This window comes from Aspergillus versicolor (genome assembly GCF_001890125.1).
Source record: "Aspergillus versicolor CBS 583.65 unplaced genomic scaffold ASPVEscaffold_15, whole genome shotgun sequence".
Lineage (NCBI taxonomy): Eukaryota > Fungi > Ascomycota > Eurotiomycetes > Eurotiales > Aspergillaceae > Aspergillus > Aspergillus versicolor.
This window is the reverse complement of record NW_024467538.1, coordinates 632,590-650,693: the sequence shown is the minus strand read 5'-3', so window position 1 is coordinate 650,693 and position 18,104 is coordinate 632,590. Positions and strand designations below refer to the sequence as shown.

Below are 18,104 nucleotides of genomic sequence, written 5' to 3'. Positions count from 1 at the left end.
ACAAATAGAACAGGGCTGGATGCGGAACGAAGCATTGTCTGGTCCCATCCTGTTGAGGCCTCCCGTCTGCCTCCCAGTGTGAAGCTCAATGGCACCAGCAGTGTGACCATTTGGTGCTGGAAACCTAGAAGAACAGTAATTAGCGAACCAACAGCCGTTCGGAAGCCAGAAGACACCAACGGGCCCAACAGCTGGGCAAGCAGTGAGATAAACGGCCCCCATGTAGCATCGGACCCACCGCCGGGTCCGAAGCCAAAGTCCCAGTGTGTGATGGCTCCACTGTGGTGGCTAGAACAGCACTATCCTGTATCTCCGAACGTAGCCTGAACTATATTGGGATGATTGCACGTGCTGCTACTAGCATGATAGAGAGAGCGGCGACTGCTCTGTTAATTCCGGATATTTCCAGTTGACCTTTGTGGTTGAAAGGGGCCTAACGAAAGTACACGCTGGTCGCTGGTGGACCATGCGCGGCACCGATTGGGGTTTATCCGTGGATCTGCAGAGTATAGCAAGTTGAATCAGGGATGTTCACATTGGCATTGGCAGGGAGCTCGAGCAAACATACGAAAGATCGCTGCTCCTTCTCGCGCTTCGCCTCACCTATCATTGATACCATCCTATATCCGGATCTACATCACACCTGGAGTGGCAGAGCGTTGCATGCCGCACGTCTCCCTGCGGATCCCCCGTTCCTGTGTTGGTTGAGAGCTTTTACCCGATCGAGTGCTCGCGCTCTCGAACAGTATCAGAAACAGCGCCTTGTAATTCTCAAAACATAGACGGGGGGCCGAATGGCTGAATGGCCGGGGCAATTTCACCAAGCAGACCCCAATAGACCTCATGTAGCTATCTAGAACCTCATCATATCCCACGCAGGACGCCTGAGCTTGCTTTACGCGAGTGCCGGTGCTCAGGCTGCCCGTTTGGGCCGGGAGGCTCCGTGTTCATGTTCCCTCTGGCAAAGAGGATAGACGAGCCGAGGCTCTGTTGAATGGTGTACAATCACAATGTTAATCATGCCATTTCATATTGCAACCTTTGTGTACCACCATGCCATCTGACGCGTGCCCAAGGGCCTGAAATAGATGTCCTTGACGGAAGCACAACCTCGGCACCCCCACGAATCCTGGCAGACCTAACGCAGAGTCTCAACGCGAGCGACGACCGCAATTTTGTCCCAAGGCACCCAAACGCATGAGGGATGTCCTAAACAAAGAGCGCAACCCGTCCTCGCAGCAGTAGCCTTCCATCGACCGCCTCCCTAGACCCGGACTGAGTCCAAAGCAGACGCCTCTAGCTCATATCCCTCCTGACAACACGGTTATCCTGAGAACAGGATATTGGCGAACATGTGTCACCGAGAACAGGCACACGGGGAGAGGTTTCAGATTGTCTGAAACCACTTGGGCCATACATGATACTCGCTCGCCATGATCATGGCATTGGCATGACACGAGCACGACGCGAGTATGAGCACGGTCGATTCGGTGAACGACCAGAATCTACCTAAGGTTGCAACCTGGACTGCCCTTCAGGTCCGTTTGCTTCCCCTTTCTTGTGTCGTGCTGTTGTCTCGACTGTCAGGGGTCATGCTCTGGTGGCCTCGCTCGTACAAGATTACTTCGAATGGCCTCCTGGTAGGTGCTGGAGCGAACTGGCCGTTGCTCTATGGGATAAGGCAGACCCAGCGATAGACCTCGGATTAGTCCTCAAGGTTTGCTTCGAAGCCTAAATACAACAGGGAGCGGTGGCGATGGAGCACTCCTAGGCATTTCTGATGGAAGTCTCGCAAGTCTGACGGAGGGAAATGGGGGAGCAGAGCTTGCGGGTCGAAGACAGTCATCCGTTCAGTCAGACACGACCATCTGTACCTTCCCCCTCCGAAGAGGCGTCGTTTTTCCAAATAGTATCGACTGCACCGAGCATTGAATACATCCCTTCTAATAGGATATTGAGCTGAACCGCTTTGAATGCACGGAAACATCGTCCATTCCGATATCTCAGACTGTTTGTTGGGAGGCTGCTAGGAACGACTATATCCAACATGGCTTTAGGCTGTCTTAGAAGGATAGTTATTCAGCTTCCAGTTGGTGTGAATGGATTTCTTCCGGCAAGCCGTGGTCAGCGGTAGCGTTCGATATGGCCTGTGTGTTATCCCCATCAGCTGGTTTCATGATCGTTCAAGCTCAAGAGATAGATTTCCATTCGGTCTATGAAAAGCCCTTCATGAGCTTAAGAAGGAGTTGGGAAAATATTCATGGTCGTCGATATCAATCTACCTCGCGTCAGCATTCACAAGGTCATACCTAGACCACCAAAATTCAAAGACTCAAGCACCCAAACAGGCATGTCAAAGGAATATTCAAGGTTGGCGATTCTTTCCGATATAAGTCTTCTATTATCTGGTCAACGTCTATTCAACATACGGCCATCGCAATGTCCACGCCATTTTCTCTCCGTCCCAAAACACTCAGGTTATAGAACAACACCAATTACTGCAGCGACCGCACCAAGAGCAACCCCAGCGCCCGCAGCACCGGTAGCCCTGGGCACACCACCGGTCGGGGTGGCGTCTGAGCTGTCGGCGTCGGAATCTGTGCCTGTGGGCTGCGCTTCACTCCCCGTTGCAGTCTGAGACGCAGAAGTTTCCGCAGGAGTAACGCTCCCGGCAGTTATGGTAACCGGCATGTACGATATACTTGTACTGATAACGAAGCTTTCAGTACCGGGCTTCCCATATCCACCGGCTCCCATTGTCCGGGTGCAGGTGGCCCTGGTCGTTCCGGCTGGGGTGCATTCCATTGTCATAGTCCTGAACTCTGTTAGTACCAACAAGACGGCCAAATATCAGAGTATGATATGTGACAACACCCACGGTTCTTCCTTCGGGTTATTCCACCACGTAATGATGTCGCCAGCTAGGACGGCCGTAACATTATTGGTGATACCGAGAGCGCAATGCTGGTGGTCTGTTGGACGGTGGCAGTTGAGAGAATAGGTTGTCGCCGTGGCGTCCTTTCCATGTCAATTCAACTGCAAACAAAGGGACGACTTATATTATGTTACTTACGTTGTTTATGATGGATGCATCCACCTGGCGACCGCTGATGCCTGCGGCCAACATCGAGGTGACCGTCGATTCTGCACAAGCCAGCGAGGCGAGTGCCGGAAGGAGGGCAAAATTGAGCAACATTGTGCCCGCGAATATAAACCCCGCTGGCGAGAACAAAATAAAAAGCTGGGGGTGGATGAAGGATAAATATCCTGCTGCGCCGCAGTCTGGCGGGCAGTTCCGACCAGACTAAAAAGGAAAACTCAAAGGGCCCCAAGTTAGTCCGCCAAGGGTTCGACTTCGTGACAGCTTCTGAAGGCTGATTGGTGCTGCTGAAGGTGATCTTTGGTCTAATCTGAACTGTTTCTTAACGCGATCCACGCCGGCGGCTCTGTAATGAACTCCCCCGTGCCATCGATCGAATGCCGGGAGATCTGACACTCAAGATTAACCATATCGAGTATCCGATCTGACACTGTGTTTGCGCCCGTGGAATAGTATCGTTCTCTCTTTATCTCAGCATATATCGACCTGATCTCGGTGCCCCCTTTTCAACTTCGTGGGCCGTGGATTAGCCGTCGCGCCAATATGCAGGCAAGCAGCGCCGCATCGTGGAACGACCATCACACCCAATCATAAAAGCTGTGTGCCCAAACCGATCGGCAGTGTTATTTCAATTGATCTTGGCTGTTGGAATCGGTTTCCTAGTCTTTATTTACCGGCTCGGCCTCCTTCCACTCTTCCTCTGTTATCTGCGTGAGCGTTCTGCCAACAACCTCACAGTCTAGGCCATTCCCGAGATGACCCTCAGACGCCTTATTTTCCCGGCCATGGCCAGCTTTGTATTCGCAGAGAGCAGCATCACTACGATGTACTTCCCTGACTTTGGGGGGCGTCCCTCCCTCCAAGCCTCGATCGTCGGCAACGTGAGCACTCCCAGTATGGATCATCCGATGTCCGATGTCTTGCTAACACCAATTTAGGATGCATCAGCAACTACTACTCTCTCAGTTGCCCAAAAGGCATGGAACCCGTATCGTGCCGTGTAGAGGGATCGACAAACCTGAGCTACATCGTGAACGGCGACAACGTTACCGTGGTGGACGCATGGACAGAAGACCCGACACGTCTTCGAAGCATTACGTGCTCGCTTGACGGGACCTCCACTGCCTTTTGTAGCTGGATGTCAGGAGGGAGATGGCAAAAGGCGACGGATAGTGAAATGGTCACGCAGCTGTCGCCAGTGACAGTGAGGGCAGGGAAGGTTACTGGGGCGGCCAGTGCTTCGCAGACTGAAAGTTCGGATCCGAAAGAGACTGCGTCTGAAACTGGGCCTGACGCTGCGACGGCTACTCCGACTGGGGGTGCGAGCAGGATGAGACGGCGTGGTTGGGATGGCCTTTGGGTTGGCTTAGTAGGAGTTGTGTTAATATGAGAGTTAATATAAGAGTTAAAGGACAACAGAAGGGAAATCAATTTGCCTTCCAGCCTTCGAACATCTGAACTGCCAACTGCCCAGAAGCTAGAGGGTGCTTAGCGTGCTTAGCGTGCTTATCATGGATGCTTGGTTGGCCAAGGTGAATCCTTTCGCTGTGTGTCGTTTTCTGGCGACTGTGATTGCGTGGAGGCAGATTGCGTGATAAGCCTCCCCTTATCTTCTTTCACTTGTTTCATTCCGCGCGCAGCAATTGGCTGTTCCTGGACGCCATCGCCAGCACCAACACAGAGGGTTACATTTTACAGAGCACGCGATGCTGCTCCTGGATCGTGTCGACCAGATCGGCTTGCTGTATTTAAGATGCGCGCTGTCCAGCGACGATCGTTTCCTCTTGCTCCCTCATCGCGATCTCTCTTGAGCTTTGGTGTTTGTTGTGTCTGAGCCCGAGTCCCTCACCATGGGTGCGAATTGCCCAGTTTATCTTCAAATCGGATAGATACTGACCTTGCCTGCAGCTGCCAACGAGCCCAACGAGAAAGTCGCCAGTGTCCCTGCTGTTGAGGACGCTTCTCTGTCCACAGATGACCACGAATATCCCACCGAGGAGGAGTTGAAGACCCTGCGCCGCGTCCCTGGCAATCTCCCCATCGTCGCCTACCTCATCTGCATCGCCGAGTTCTCGGAGCGCGCGTCCTATCTGGGTGTCACCGGCCTCATCTCGAACTTTGTCAATCGCCCCTTGCCTCCTGGTGGTAATGGATACGGAGCCCCTCCTCGCGGGACCCAGCAGACCGCCGGTGCTTTGGGCATGGGCACCGTCAAGGCCAATGCCGTGAACCAGTCGTTCAGCATGCTGGCCTATGCCCTGCCCATGATATTTGGATACTTCTCTGATGCGCATACCGGTCGCTTCAGGATGATCTGCTATGGTGTTCTTGTTTTCGGTGCCGCCCACGTCCTCATGGTCGGGGCGGGCGCGCCCACTCTGCTGGCGAACGGCGGTGCAAAAGCGCCGTACTTTGTCTCGTTATATATGCTGTCGGTTGGTGCAGGTATGTCGCCTTTTTGTAGTTGAAGGTGGTTGGATGTTAACAACCGCAGCTATGTTCAAGCCTAATGTCTCGCCCCTGCTGCTCGACCAGATGCCTCGTGAGAGGGCTAAGATCAAGGTGCTGAAGGGCGGCGAGAGGGTTATTGTCGACCCTGAAGCCACCTCTGAGCGCGCCATGTTGTGGTTCTACCTCCTCATTAATATTGGCGGCTTCATGCAGGTTGCCACCACATACGCCGAGAAGTACATTGGATGGTGGCTGGCGTTCATCCTGCCGCTGTTCCTGTACATCCCGCTTCCTCTCGTCCTGGTATGGCGATTCCCGATATTACTGAATCAGTACTAATCCACGCAGTTCTACCTTCGCAAGCGCCTTGTCCTCTTCCCTCCCGGCGGCAGCGACCTTCCCAACGTCGTCCGCGTCCTGAGCATCTGCCTCAGAGGAGGAGGTATCTTCCGCATCGGCCGCCACGGCTTCTGGGATGCCGCGAAACCATCCGTCATCGCAGCAAAAGGCCAAAACATCCGAACCCGGTGGGACGACCAGTTCGTCGAGGACGTGCGTCGCACATTCCAAGCAACCGGAATCTTCTGCTTCTTCCCAATCCAATACATCAACGACAACGGTCTCGGTCAGGCTGCCAGTTTCCTATCCACAATGCTCGAGACGAATGGCGTGCCCAATGATCTCATCAGCAACTTCAACCCGCTCAGCATTATCGTCTTTGCACCTATCCTCAACTACATCCTGTACCCAGCCCTGCGCCGTTTCCATATTCACTATGGCCCTGTTGCTCGTATCACCACCGGTCTGGCTATGTCTTCCCTTGCGGGTGTCGGATATACAGTTATCAACTACTACGCGTACAAGCTCGGTCCGTGCGGTAAATACGGCTCGTCTGAAACCTGCGTTGACGAGGACGGCGTTTCCCTCGTCGCCCCGATAACCATCTGGGTACGCCTCTCCCCACCCCCAAAACAGGGATGTCTAGACAGCTAACAAACTGGTAACAGTGGATCGCAATCCCGTACGCCATCGGCGGTATCTCGGAACTTTTCGTCAACGTCCCAGCCTACGGAATCGCATACTCGCGCGCCCCCAAGAACATGCGCGGCCTCGTCTCCGCAATCAACCTGCTCAACACCGCCTTCGCGTATGCAATCGGCCTTGCCTGCTCGTCTGTTATCCGCGACCCCTATCTCACGTGGGACCTGGGCGGGCCTGCCATTGCTGGCGGCATCCTCACGGTCATCTTCTACTTTATGTTCCGCCATATCGATAAGGAGGAGTATGTGCTTAGTGAGAATGCGGAGTATAACCTTGAGCTGGAGGGTACGAAGGGTGTTGTGCAGGAGAATGAGAGGAATAAGACGACGAGTGCGGTGCCGAAGATTGCGGAGAATGAGGAGTTTGGGATTTCGCCGAAGCAGTGACGACTTACTTCATTCTACCCGAGTCTGGTGTTGAGAGTAGTTCATTGTTTGGAGTTGGTATGTTGCGTTGCTGTGTGTTAGTAGGATACGTACTTGCAGGGAAATAAGAGAACGCCCAATAATACTCTCCTGGATCTTGCCCTTTTCAATTTCTTGGTCCATTTGAAAGCGATATGTAGATTCATGGTCCAGCTTTCTTTGGTTGATGCTCATAAGTATAAAGTCATAGACCGGATAGCAATGGAGATACCCGCCGCAGTATCCGATTCGATGCCGGAAAAGTCCAATATATAAACATCGGCACCCGCTTTTCCGAACGGCAGCAAACCGGCCGCTTTTCCGGTTTGTTCGGGGGGTATTTTGCCGAGAGCGATTCGGAGAAAGGCCGAGCGACCGAGGAGTCAACAGTGACTGCGGGGAACTCCCCCCCGCCATCCTCACTGTCTTCTGTCTTCTGTCTTCACTGCGTGTCACTGCATCTTCCCCTCCTGTCATTCTGTCATCCCACTCTTCGAGTTTCTATCCACATACATTCCATCCTTTGTACACGTCCGTCAAGATTGAGATACAACCATGGCTGTCACCACTGCTATCAAGTCTGCCCTGCAGACGACATCGACCGCATACGGTTTCTGGCTCACGTACGCCTCCTCGAAGATGGCTGTGTATTATGAAGCTAATGGCATCCCAGTCTCCCCGGCTCCGGCGTCGCAAAGACAATCCTCCGCTCTACAGCGCAACACGCAAACCGATTCAGCTGGGTCCTGGTCGATGCCGAGCACGGTCTGATTACCGATCGGGATTACTATGAAGTTTGTCCCCTATGGTTTTAGGAGTTTATGTGGTTGGAAACTAACACTATGCTATGTAGTTAACGAATGCTGTCGCTTCCGAAGGCGCAAGCCCGCTTGTCCGTGTTCCTTGGGGTGAAGAGTGGTTGATCAAGCGTGCCCTTGATGCTGGCGCGCATGGAATTGTGACTCCTATGTGTCACTCCGAGGTGCGTCAGCCAGACTTTCTCCCACCGATGCTAGTGTAAGAGAATATGAGTCGTTGACTAGTAGTCTAGGAGGACGCTGCCAAGATCGTGCAGTACTGCAAGTACCCCCCAACAGGATCGCGAGGGTACGGGCCGATGTTCGCGCTGCATTCATTCCCGGATGTCTCCGGTCCGCAATACGATGCGGCGGCGGATGACCAGACCGCTGTCTTTGTGCAGATCGAGTCGAAGTCTGGCTTGGAGAGCGTTGAGAAGATTGCTGCGGTGCCGGGGTTGGATGGTGTGCTGATTGGTGAGTCTAAATGGTTGAACTTATTTATACCAGGACATTCGATTAATCCGTTGTAGGTCCCTTCGATCTCGCAAAGCAAATAGGTGTCCAGCGCAGTGGACCAGAGCACGAGGCTGCTATCCAGCGGATCCTGAAAGCGGCCAAGTCTGCTGGCAAGAAGGCGGCGATTTTCTGTACGTTTTTCCATCCAGCGTTTCTGGGTTATGGAAGTGGTGGTTTTCTAACGGCCAGCAGGTACCGATGGCACAGACGCGCAGAACCGCGCTCAACAGGGCTTCGATATGGTTTCGATTATCACGGACGTGGGTGTCTTGGGTGGCGGTATGCTGCGCGAGCTTGGAGTAGCGAGTGGCCAGGTTGAGGGAGGGAAACCTCGAGATGGATACTAATCGCGTATTGCGAGAATTAGCATAACTGTATAAATGATACCAAGCTATTCAACACCGCGCTTTTACTGCATAAGCCGACCTCAATCTCAAACAAATGAGGGAGGTTAATCGTTTCCCTCAATTTATAATTTTCCTACGCATTCCACGGACGGAGGTGCTCGATCTACCTCTAGTTTTATTGATAACATCTTAGCGATATATACTTGCCTATGTACAGACTTGATAGTCTATTGAAAAGCTTCCAGAGCTTTATCATTCCATCTATTCCCCGTCAGTCATAGAAGTAAAGGGCTGGAATGATAAAGCACAACTTACGAGAAAAATTTCCCACTCAACGAATTCTCCGCCCCAATAACAGTCTTCGCAATAACATGACCAGGCTGTTCAGGTTTGAGTAAACCCCCACCTTTATGAGTCGAAGTGAAGAACGAATGGAACTGCGGGTCCATAGTAGTAACGCGGTCCTCACGAATCTCGCGCTGCATCTCCGTGTCGACCAAGCCCGGCTCAATCGCCAAGGACGTCACCTCGGGCTCTTCCTCCCCGAGACTCAGAGCGAGGTGGTTCATGGCCGCCTTGCTTGAGCCGTACATACCCCATCCCTTGAATGCTGAGACAGAGGCTCCGGATGAAGTGAAGACAATCCGGCCCTTGGATTCGCGGAGCGCGGGGAGTGCGGCTTTCACCTGGAAGGTATCATGTTAACGCCACTTTCCATTTCAGTTGAGTTGTTTGGTAACGTACGAAAGCCACCAGGCTGAAGAAATTAACATCGAATCCGTGCTTCCACTGTTCTATATCGGCCACGGCAATGTTATCCACCTGGCCGAGCACGCCGTGGTTCAGAACTAATCCATCTAGACGTCCGAATGACTGGAGGGCTAGATCGACCGCTGTCTGGCCGAGGGATAGATCGGCGAGATCGCCAGTCAGCACTTCGACCTGCTTTGGGTACTGCTCTTTGAGTTTCTGGAGGGGCTCAGCGCTACGGGCGATCACGACCACATTGTGGGATTGAGGGGCTGTCAGCAGGAATTTGGAGGCTGCCAGACCAATGCCTGCATTGTGGTTAGTTAATGGGGTTCAGAATATAATTGGGTTCCTACCCCTCGAGGCACCGGTGACGATGAAGGTTTTGGGTGACATTGTGTGGTCTAGAAATACAGAATGGACTGAGAAGATGCATATAAGAGACGAGAAAAAGATTGAAGAATGTCCTGCTGACAGTTGCTGTGTAATCAACATGACCCACACCAGCATGAGTCATGGCGAGACAAGCCGCAGCAACCCGAATTATAGATTCAATTCTGTGGTATATTTAACCTATAGATGTTTCTTGACGGTTTAAATTTTCGGTGTATAATATAGGGTCGTGGTGTCGAGTTGACCCTCCGTTTGCGGGCGGGACGGTCCGGGCCTCATTGTCGGCATAAACCACGGGGATATCAACATCAATAAACTACTGTACTCGCACAGCTGGAGCTGATAGTTCTATCATGTAAAGCTAGACGCTGCGGCTAGATAAAACCAAGAGTCCAGGCCTGCTCTCGCCTGCCCTGCCCAATCTCGATCCCCGCGAAGGCTTTTGCTCCCCAGTCCGTAGCAACAGAGCCTCGCAAAAGAAAACATGCCTTTAATGACAATGAGATTAGGAAAGGTCCAGACCGTCAAGTCGAGGACTGTCCCGGTCTAGAACAGAGTCTAGAAGAGAGTCTCGAACCTCCTCTCGGCCTCCCCACGTGTCTGGTGAGTCTGAAGGTTGAAATTACGATGATCAGGGCGCAGACCCCTGCATGCTTGAGGCGTTCGTGAGGCTCGGCCATACGAGCTGGAAGCGGCATCCAGCGGGGTGGACAGTCTCACCGCTTGATGCTGTTTCCTTAGTGTGGTTGTTGAGCCTATAGGTGGTTGTCTTGACAGCACAGCCACGGCGATCTGGGCCTTTGGATGATTACTTCAATGCCTCTTCGGCGGTCTAGCTTGACACTCTTCAAGGACCAAAACGTCTGGTCGTTCGATGCTCCTGAAGAAGTAACGCAGGTCAGTTCCCGCCCTGTTGCCTAACGTTAATGCAGCGCCAACCTCAGGGTAAAGCGGGACTGACCTTGACGATTAAACCATTGCATTCCTGTGGTTATGCCCAACCAGGGCCACCAGGATGACACGAACATCGAGCGCTTAGGCCTTCGCGTGCCACCTTCCTGTCAGCGGTGCAGTCGAGGCACATTGAGACTTATATCAATGCCTACCCCGGCTCCGATAGTCTTTTCGCCACACTTTTATTGTCTCTTTTCCGCCCTAGTATATCCAAGAGTTATCAACTTGGTATCATTAGTGCCTCATAATTCCACCAATACTGAGGTATACAATCGCCCCACTGCTTGCCAATATGGGCTGGTCGATAGAAGAGGTGGTCTCATTCATCACCATGTGCATATCAATACCTACATTCATGCTTTCATTATGGGGTATTCTCAAATGCTACAAGCGGTCACGCCACCGAAGACAAGGTTCGGTTCTCGACTGTACCTAAAGGGTTATATCCTGATATTCTTAACAGTAGAAACGTTAAGTCGATTCGAATTACCAACTGCCGGAGATATGCCACTCATTCAAATCAGCCATGAAGCATTTCCATCCCTACCGTCCTCGCCTATTGACGATCCCGGGGTCCTAGAGGCGGGCTGGGTCTTCAACCAGGTTACCACGAGCAGTGAGTTTGCCATGATTACTTATAGTTCAGAAGCTCATCAGAGAAGCAATGTCCCGTGCAGGTACTTTCCGTGTTGACCAGCGTATTCGTGAAAATTGAGGCCTTTGCTGTTTTGGGTTTATCAAGCCACTCTCATGATACCCTTTGTATAGGTGGCACGCCTGCTTTGTAACTTTAAATTTATTTATCTGTCAATTTAAACATCTAGTGCCTTGCTTCCGGCACTGAACCGCTCATCCCTCGTCTCAAGTCATCTCACCACACTCCAAAATCAGCAAGATGGCAAAACGAAAGCGCACCTCTACTCAAAACAGAAAAATGGCTCACCCAAAACACACAGAACAGCCGCAGGAACCTCTCAGCCAGGAGGAATCACCCCTCTTCCGTCTCCCTCCAGAGATACGACTCATAATCTACAAAGATATCTTCGTCGCACCGACAACCATCCATCTTTCCTGGGTGCACGGATGCTACTGCAGGTTCCGTAGCTTTCTATGCAAACTCCCGGAGGAGCACCAGTACGAGAAGACTCGCAGCGGTGACCTTTGCGACAAATGTAGAGAAGACCATTTCAAGTGCCACCCTCGTCAAAAACCGCCCAACAAAAACGCCATAAAGCGGCGCACCTACATCCCTCCAAGACAGAGACAGACAAGGGTGATGAATATGCTGAGAAGCTGTAAGCGCGTGTACGTCTTGGATAACTCACTAGCACATAAAACTCACTCTAATGCTCGTGGTATACAGATACTACGAAACAATCGACATGCTCTACCAGCAGAACAGTTTCTACATCAAACACCCCTACACCCTCACCGAGCTTTGCAAATATATGCCCAAAGAGCGCCTAAGCTCCTTCCGAACCCTTTCCCTCGAATTCTTACCGGAAAATCGGAGTGTATATCTGTCTCGGTATGAATGTCTGCCCCTGCCTGGATGGAGTGTTATTGCCAGGGCTCTGAAGAAACTTGATGGGCTGGAATTCCTTTGTCTGATCATGCGACCTTACCAAGATCAAGGGAACGAGATACAGGCCGTGGAAAAGTTAATTCAAAAGGCCAAAGCGCAGAAATACTTTGCGGTTGCTCCTCGATTGCTATGGGCTGCCACTTCTGATATTTGGGGCACGAGGAAGAAGAGTGTTAGGGGGTGTCCACTGCATGGTATACATGGGACTGAGTCTCAGTGTTCCCGATATTACGGATTTTAGTTTCTTTGATTACGGGGGTATACAAATTCCTCGCTGTGATATGTGTCGTCAGAAGTGGCTTGGAGAGGATACCAGGTATAGCTTCTGCAGGGGTTCTTTGACACCGTCAGAACTGGATGCATCCTTACTATAAAACAGCCTGTATCGCACCAAACTCGCAGCTAAACTAGCTCTTCTAAGTTTCTTCGTCTACTAACTTCTTTGACAATTCATCTATTAATGTAACATTGCCCATAAATCAGCAGTTATTATCCGGCTGTGATAATGATGAGTCTGTACAAGGCTGTTCCATCAGCAGCAAGCAATCAGAGCTAGGCATACACGAATTATCTCAATTCACAGGGTGGCGAAGAACAGATTCCCGAATGGCTTAGAGGCTTGTTTTCCTTTTTTTTCAATTGAACTGAGGAAGGGCACCGTGGACGATGTCTGATAGTTCCATATCCGGCTGCTGAGGCAGGCAACGACCTGTTGCTTGACTATTTCTGGCATGGCTAAGCAAGCACCGCAAGATAACACAAAACTCCAAGGAAGCTTCAGAATGGCGCGCAATGGTTTTCTGAAAGTCGAATCTTCTGCTTGTTGAATTCCAGCTCGATGGTTATGGATACGGATTCAACAAACCAACATCGTTGCACGGAGAAACATTTCTATTGTTTATTACCTACTTTATTTCTCTCACTCGAGAATTGGTGTATGTCACCCGAAAGCTAGCCATACATTCCATTATACAAAGGTCAGCATAGATTGCACCTCTGCTTCATTGCCTAACCTCGGAGGGCCATTGTTGAATACTCTTAATTCCAGCCATCGCCACGTAGCGACAGTTGGGAACAAGAGACCGGGCCCTAACAACCATGTGATATTCCTTATGTATTCACCACTGTTTCCCAATGTTGTACCAGCAGAGGTCAACTGCGGTGAACTGAAAACTGCCCCCCATCTCTTGAGCAGACTGCCTGTAGCCTGTAGACTATCCTGGGCCAACTGCGCCATGGCTTCTTCGTCCCTTCGCACCTGAGTGTCCAGTTGCTTGTATTCTTCTCGGACGACCGGGTCTTGACTGAAGAGTAAATCATCACGCTGTTTCACAAGGCGGCTCAAGTCTTCCAAGTGTACTCTCAAATCCTTTTGGAATGACTGAAATCTCTCCGTCCTGCGCCGTACCCTTTGCAGATCATCCTTTGCTTTCTCCTTTTTCATCTTGCGAAGTTCCGTCCTCACGAGCTCCTCGAGGAAGGTGTGGCGCTCCATTAGATTCTCCCGGGTTTGCCTCAGCCTCTCGATGTCGCTGCCGGAAAAGCGATTTGGGTTGCTAACAGCCCCTGTGATATACCGATCCACCTGGTCCCCGGAAAGGGTCATAGGGAATTGCGCTATAGCCTGCGGCGGAAGTGATAGCAATAACTCCCGAGCACATGTTGCTGCCGCGAGAGCGGCATACAAATGCCAGTCGTCGTTTTTGTGTCCATCTGCGTAGTCTGAAATTCCTCGGATAGAGAGGCAAGGCGTGACATCCATTACTCCGGTAGCTTCCATCTCGAAACACAGAATGTCCTCTCGGCGGGCTATCTCGTCGCGGCTGGCAGCATTCTTCATGACAATGTTATCGGACCCAATGCCTCCTTGGAATATTCGGACCGACCCTGCCTCACGGTCGTCAGGCGGGCATAGGTTCTCCTGTTGTAATCCAGGTTGCAGACAGTCACAATCAGAGTCTTTATGGATGTAGCTGTTTCTATACAATCGATCATCCGGCGGCCGAACAAAGTCAGCCGCACTTCTGCCGGCTTTGGTTCGAACCCTCTCGATAGACTTGGAGAGAACAAGATCCCCCGACCAAATACGCTCATCCAGGAACGTTAATGTGCCTAAAAGTTCCCTGGGCGGCACCTTTACCAATCCAGTTCGTTCAAACGCATCATCAGTCTCCTTGCCCGTCGCGTAAGGCACAACCTTTGTCCCCAGCACAACATCCCCAAGCCGAATATGTTGTTTCAGGAAAGGCACTCCACCCGCAATCCCAACTAACAGCACAAATCGCATCCTGGGGAAAGTACTCTTCATGTCCAGCGCAATCCGGGATGCGTGGAGCTGGCCGTAACTCCCTGCTGGTGGTACATTGATTGACACGCTATGCTCGCCGACTCGGCCCATGATATATTGGTTCCTGTCTCCCTGGCCGCGCACCAAGCCGGTGGTGTCGTACCTTTCGTCTAGAATGCTAGCGGCGGCACGATATTCTTTTTGGAGAACGCATATCCAGCCGATCAGGAATTCTGTGTGCGCTGGAGGGATTCTGGGTGTAGCTGTTGGTGTATCTTTTGTGGTCATATCTGGGCCACAACTCCAGGTAGTTCAGCCACAAAGAGATATTCAGTGGATTCGGACTTGAAAGAGGGATTCGATAACAATCTCGGATAAGCTACGCATGCGTATGCACCTCAGGCGGCTTAGAGTGTAGGTTAAGGAAATTATAAAAGAACGACAGGTATAGCGATCTTGACGATGCAGCAGAATTAGGCTGGGAAAGAAGTAAGCTGCTGCGGTATATATGGCTAGTACTTAAGTCCTCGGACCCCGAGACTACATCAACTCTCCGGCCCAAGGCTATGCTTACTCGCTTCCACGAGGCTGAAACATGCGCCGAGTCTTATTGCACCGCCCCGTAGGTAGGCGAAAGGCTGAGACCACAACGACACCCAGACGATGCTCTGGATATTTGCCCGGGCATAACCAACAAGATGGTGACCAACTGAACAAAGCATCCGTTTGTGTATTTGTTACTCCCCTACTTCTTAGAGGAGGTACGGCCGTCTTGCTCTATTTCAACCAATCCGTGAAAGGCCACAGTCCGACTGTCAAAGGAGCTATCGTCCTTTTTGAAACGAGGCTGGGCTATGGGCGCGTCGTTCGCTCCAGAATTACGTATTTAGAGTTCCTACCTGGAAAACGGTGCAGCGATGCGAGGCTCGAGCCCATTATACCCTTCAGGTTTGAAAAGAGGGGAGGATGCTGATCCTGGACTAGCCTCAAGTGGCGCGTGGCTGGTTGTTGGTAACTGGGGTACTGTTCGTGTACTCTATATCTTGCTGCCTGGCTATGATGCCTTTAATCTGTTGTAAGACGGTACTACATCCAACTAAGGTTTTTTTCAGGTCCAAACCAAATTGGCTGCATATACAAAGAAACCAAGGTGTGCCCAGACGAAAATATATATTAAACGTAGGAATTATTGCATTGGGATGCATTTATATGTTTACTTTATAATTTGGCACCAATTGCATTTGTAAATAGCTGTTATTTTGAGGTTCTATAACTGCTAATTAGTTCATCCATTACAATCTGCAGTTCCGTGATATCGAAACAGTTGAGATGGTCGTCGAGAAGATGTTTATAAGTAAACACGCTAATCAAGATAGGAAATAGGAACGCCGATCACAGTGTATATCTCATCATGATAGTTTACTATGCTCAAATGATCCAGAAAATCACAAGATGGAAGAAAGCGCCTACAGTATAAAGCTAGAGTCTACACGAGAGAAACAATATAACATAGCTGTAAATCATAAACACTCATCTAACAAGGCAAAGCCCCGACATCACAGTGGTCATACTTGACGGTATCGTCATGATCAGATGTACACAAACATTCTACCAAATCTTGGCATGAGGACTCTATAAACCGTCTTCCTTCACTACCGCAACCCATGCCGATTAACAGTCCACTGCATGGCAAGTGCATACGGACGATCAAAACACCCATCCCAGTCCGTGCGCCCACTCGCCCAGAACCGCTCGAGGAAGTCCCTCGCCAAGAGCGGGACATACGAGCCCTGCCTGCGAGACAGGGGGCCTAGACTCTGGCTCACGAAGGAGCGCATACTGGGGGTATCATGCACGGCGTCGACGCCGAGCACGACGAGGGCCCAGAGGACGGAGGTGCCGAAGCGGGAGGCTGGGAGGGACTTTGAGAGGAGGGCGTAAAGAGTTTGGCGGTGGGAGGCCTTTGCGGCCTGCAGGGGGGCGCTGTAGGGTAGGATATCGACGCTTTGCAGGGATGCGATGCAGTAGATTGCGACGGCGGATTGGATAGTTTGGGCGAGGAGGATCCAGTCTGGGCGGTATTTTGGGGGGCGGGATTCGGCGAAGGATGTAGGGTTGAAGGTTTGGATTGTGGTTAGGACTTCGGTGGCTTCGGTTTTGAGGTCCTCTGTGGGTGGAATGATTGGGCGGAGGGCTGCGGCGCGGGCTCGCAGGTGGTTGATCTTGACGGTGGCTGTGAAAAGGGGGATTGGGAAGGGGTAGAAGGTGTAGGGCTTGTCGCCGTAGTCCTCCAGGATGGTGTCCAGCTCGGCGAGGAGGGTGGTGCTCATAGTGAGATCGTCAGCGGGCGAGGATGTGTCGCCGAGGACAGTGACGCTGCACAGTTAGGCGGATCTCTTCTGCTTGTTTTGCTCGGGGATATGGACATACTATGCATAGCAGAGGAGGAGAGGCTCGACGCCTGGACCGGCTAGGGCCCGCAAACCCCCACGGAGCGCGATGAGCTGCTGGATCCCTTGCAGGTGGAATCGCCAGTGAAATAATATTCCTTGGTGGGCCTGTATGGGTCAAAATGTGAGGTCATTTGGTTCCAGTGGTATGGGGCATACATCGGCTAGCAGGAGGCACAGTATTCCCGCCATCAGGAAATTGATATTCTTCTTTCGAGCCTTCTCATTGGCGATTGTCGCATTAAGCGAGTGCAGAATCAAGCCTCGGAAATGATAATAAGTGGGCGCTAGAGACTGGGCATAAGACGGATCCTTCGCGCTGTGAATTCGATGATTCAACGACATGCAGACAATTTCCAGGCGGAGATAGTCCGGCCGCGCTACGCCCGCGTGTATATGAGCCGGCTGGATCTTGTAAACTCCCGGATGATTGCCGACCATATTCTCTACCAGAAAGGGGTACATTGCGGAGTTATCTGCACCTGTCAGCAAAGCTCTGACACGTGGGGTATAGGGACGACTTGCAGTAATCGACCGCATCAAAGATGGCGTCAGCATTAACCTTGAAGCAACTCCGAGGGATAATTAGGAAATCGGGGTTTTTCGCGCGTTCATTGATCGTAATCATGGGCTCCTTGCTGCCATGCCCGCTGGTCTTCGTTTTACGAGCCCGAGTCCGCGACTTGACCTTGCCCGGAGCAAGCCAGTTAAGCCTCAAGGGCTCCTTCTCGCCATATCCAGGACACTGAGTCCCGCTTTTAATACACCGCTTGCACTCGGGCTCCGTGAAGTCGCAGACCAGCGACCGGCGGAGACATTCCCAGCAGTGGCGTTTGCGTTGTTCCATGGCGATCCCCGTCATGACGATGTCTAGCGCTCCACAGCGTCTCTCGGCAGATTCTGGGCAGTGGTGACTGTGCCAGACAGGATGGAGGAAGTCTGGGCGTGTTGATAAAAACCCCTCCAGGGGCGCAGGCCGTCGGGCCCGAGGAACCCGGCGGCCCCCAATGGCCCCCAATGTGCTCA

General features: G+C 51.7%; 9 protein-coding genes across 9 annotated transcripts; 5 read left to right on the top strand and 4 right to left on the bottom strand.

The window, feature by feature from the left end:
• Positions 1 to 2,232: 2,232 nt before the first annotated feature.
• Positions 2,233 to 3,525, bottom strand: ASPVEDRAFT_395795 (uncharacterized protein). The gene is made up of 3 exons (XM_040811952.1): positions 3,074 to 3,525; positions 2,879 to 3,018; positions 2,233 to 2,815 (listed from the first exon to the last, which is right to left on the bottom strand). The coding sequence occupies exons 1-3, from the start codon at positions 3,194 to 3,196 to the stop codon at positions 2,479 to 2,481; spliced, it is 600 nt and encodes a 199-aa protein (XP_040674161.1). The 5' UTR covers positions 3,197 to 3,525; the 3' UTR covers positions 2,233 to 2,478.
• Positions 3,526 to 3,582: 57 nt separating this feature from the next.
• Positions 3,583 to 4,720, top strand: ASPVEDRAFT_395715 (uncharacterized protein). Its single transcript, XM_040811949.1, has 2 exons — positions 3,583 to 4,032; positions 4,119 to 4,720. The coding sequence occupies exons 1-2, from the start codon at positions 3,856 to 3,858 to the stop codon at positions 4,488 to 4,490; spliced, it is 549 nt and encodes a 182-aa protein (XP_040674160.1). The 5' UTR covers positions 3,583 to 3,855; the 3' UTR covers positions 4,491 to 4,720.
• On the top strand, positions 4,595 to 7,224 carry ASPVEDRAFT_203884 (putative MFS peptide transporter). Its single transcript, XM_040809412.1, has 5 exons — positions 4,595 to 4,954; positions 5,009 to 5,545; positions 5,595 to 5,854; positions 5,900 to 6,499; positions 6,559 to 7,224. The coding sequence occupies exons 1-5, from the start codon at positions 4,951 to 4,953 to the stop codon at positions 6,976 to 6,978; spliced, it is 1,821 nt and encodes a 606-aa protein (XP_040674159.1). The 5' UTR covers positions 4,595 to 4,950; the 3' UTR covers positions 6,979 to 7,224.
• Positions 7,225 to 7,379: 155 nt separating this feature from the next.
• ASPVEDRAFT_47541 (HpcH/HpaI aldolase family protein) lies at positions 7,380 to 8,774 on the top strand. Its single transcript, XM_040813812.1, has 6 exons — positions 7,380 to 7,619; positions 7,670 to 7,790; positions 7,850 to 7,978; positions 8,048 to 8,270; positions 8,327 to 8,443; positions 8,505 to 8,774. Exons 1-6 carry the CDS (start codon positions 7,552 to 7,554, stop codon positions 8,657 to 8,659), a joined length of 813 nt encoding a protein of 270 aa, XP_040674158.1. The 5' UTR covers positions 7,380 to 7,551; the 3' UTR covers positions 8,660 to 8,774.
• ASPVEDRAFT_47540 (SDR family oxidoreductase) lies at positions 8,535 to 10,261 on the bottom strand. Its single transcript, XM_040813811.1, has 4 exons — positions 9,766 to 10,261; positions 9,404 to 9,717; positions 8,975 to 9,345; positions 8,535 to 8,920 (listed from the first exon to the last, which is right to left on the bottom strand). The coding sequence occupies exons 1-4, from the start codon at positions 9,803 to 9,805 to the stop codon at positions 8,887 to 8,889; spliced, it is 759 nt and encodes a 252-aa protein (XP_040674157.1). The 5' UTR covers positions 9,806 to 10,261; the 3' UTR covers positions 8,535 to 8,886.
• Positions 10,262 to 10,647: 386 nt separating this feature from the next.
• On the top strand, positions 10,648 to 11,550 carry ASPVEDRAFT_395477 (uncharacterized protein). The gene has a single exon (XM_040811943.1). It carries the CDS (start codon positions 10,796 to 10,798, stop codon positions 11,447 to 11,449), a length of 654 nt encoding a protein of 217 aa, XP_040674156.1. The 5' UTR covers positions 10,648 to 10,795; the 3' UTR covers positions 11,450 to 11,550.
• A 140-nt stretch (positions 11,551 to 11,690) lies between these two features.
• ASPVEDRAFT_89615 (uncharacterized protein) lies at positions 11,691 to 12,582 on the top strand (the record flags this gene model as incomplete). Its single annotated transcript, XM_040818659.1, has 2 exons — positions 11,691 to 12,061; positions 12,120 to 12,582. The coding sequence occupies 2 exons, from the start codon at positions 11,691 to 11,693 to the stop codon at positions 12,580 to 12,582; spliced, it is 834 nt and encodes a 277-aa protein (XP_040674155.1).
• A 633-nt stretch (positions 12,583 to 13,215) lies between these two features.
• ASPVEDRAFT_47538 (uncharacterized protein) lies at positions 13,216 to 15,090 on the bottom strand. The gene has a single exon (XM_040813810.1). It carries the CDS (start codon positions 14,914 to 14,916, stop codon positions 13,309 to 13,311), a length of 1,608 nt encoding a protein of 535 aa, XP_040674154.1. The 5' UTR covers positions 14,917 to 15,090; the 3' UTR covers positions 13,216 to 13,308.
• A 1,002-nt stretch (positions 15,091 to 16,092) lies between these two features.
• ASPVEDRAFT_77059 (Zn(II)2Cys6 transcription factor) lies at positions 16,093 to 18,001 on the bottom strand. The gene is made up of 4 exons (XM_040816376.1): positions 17,604 to 18,001; positions 17,238 to 17,554; positions 17,059 to 17,186; positions 16,093 to 17,004 (listed from the first exon to the last, which is right to left on the bottom strand). Exons 1-4 carry the CDS (start codon positions 17,938 to 17,940, stop codon positions 16,281 to 16,283), a joined length of 1,506 nt encoding a protein of 501 aa, XP_040674153.1. The 5' UTR covers positions 17,941 to 18,001; the 3' UTR covers positions 16,093 to 16,280.
• Between the last annotated feature and the right edge of the window lie 103 nt (positions 18,002 to 18,104).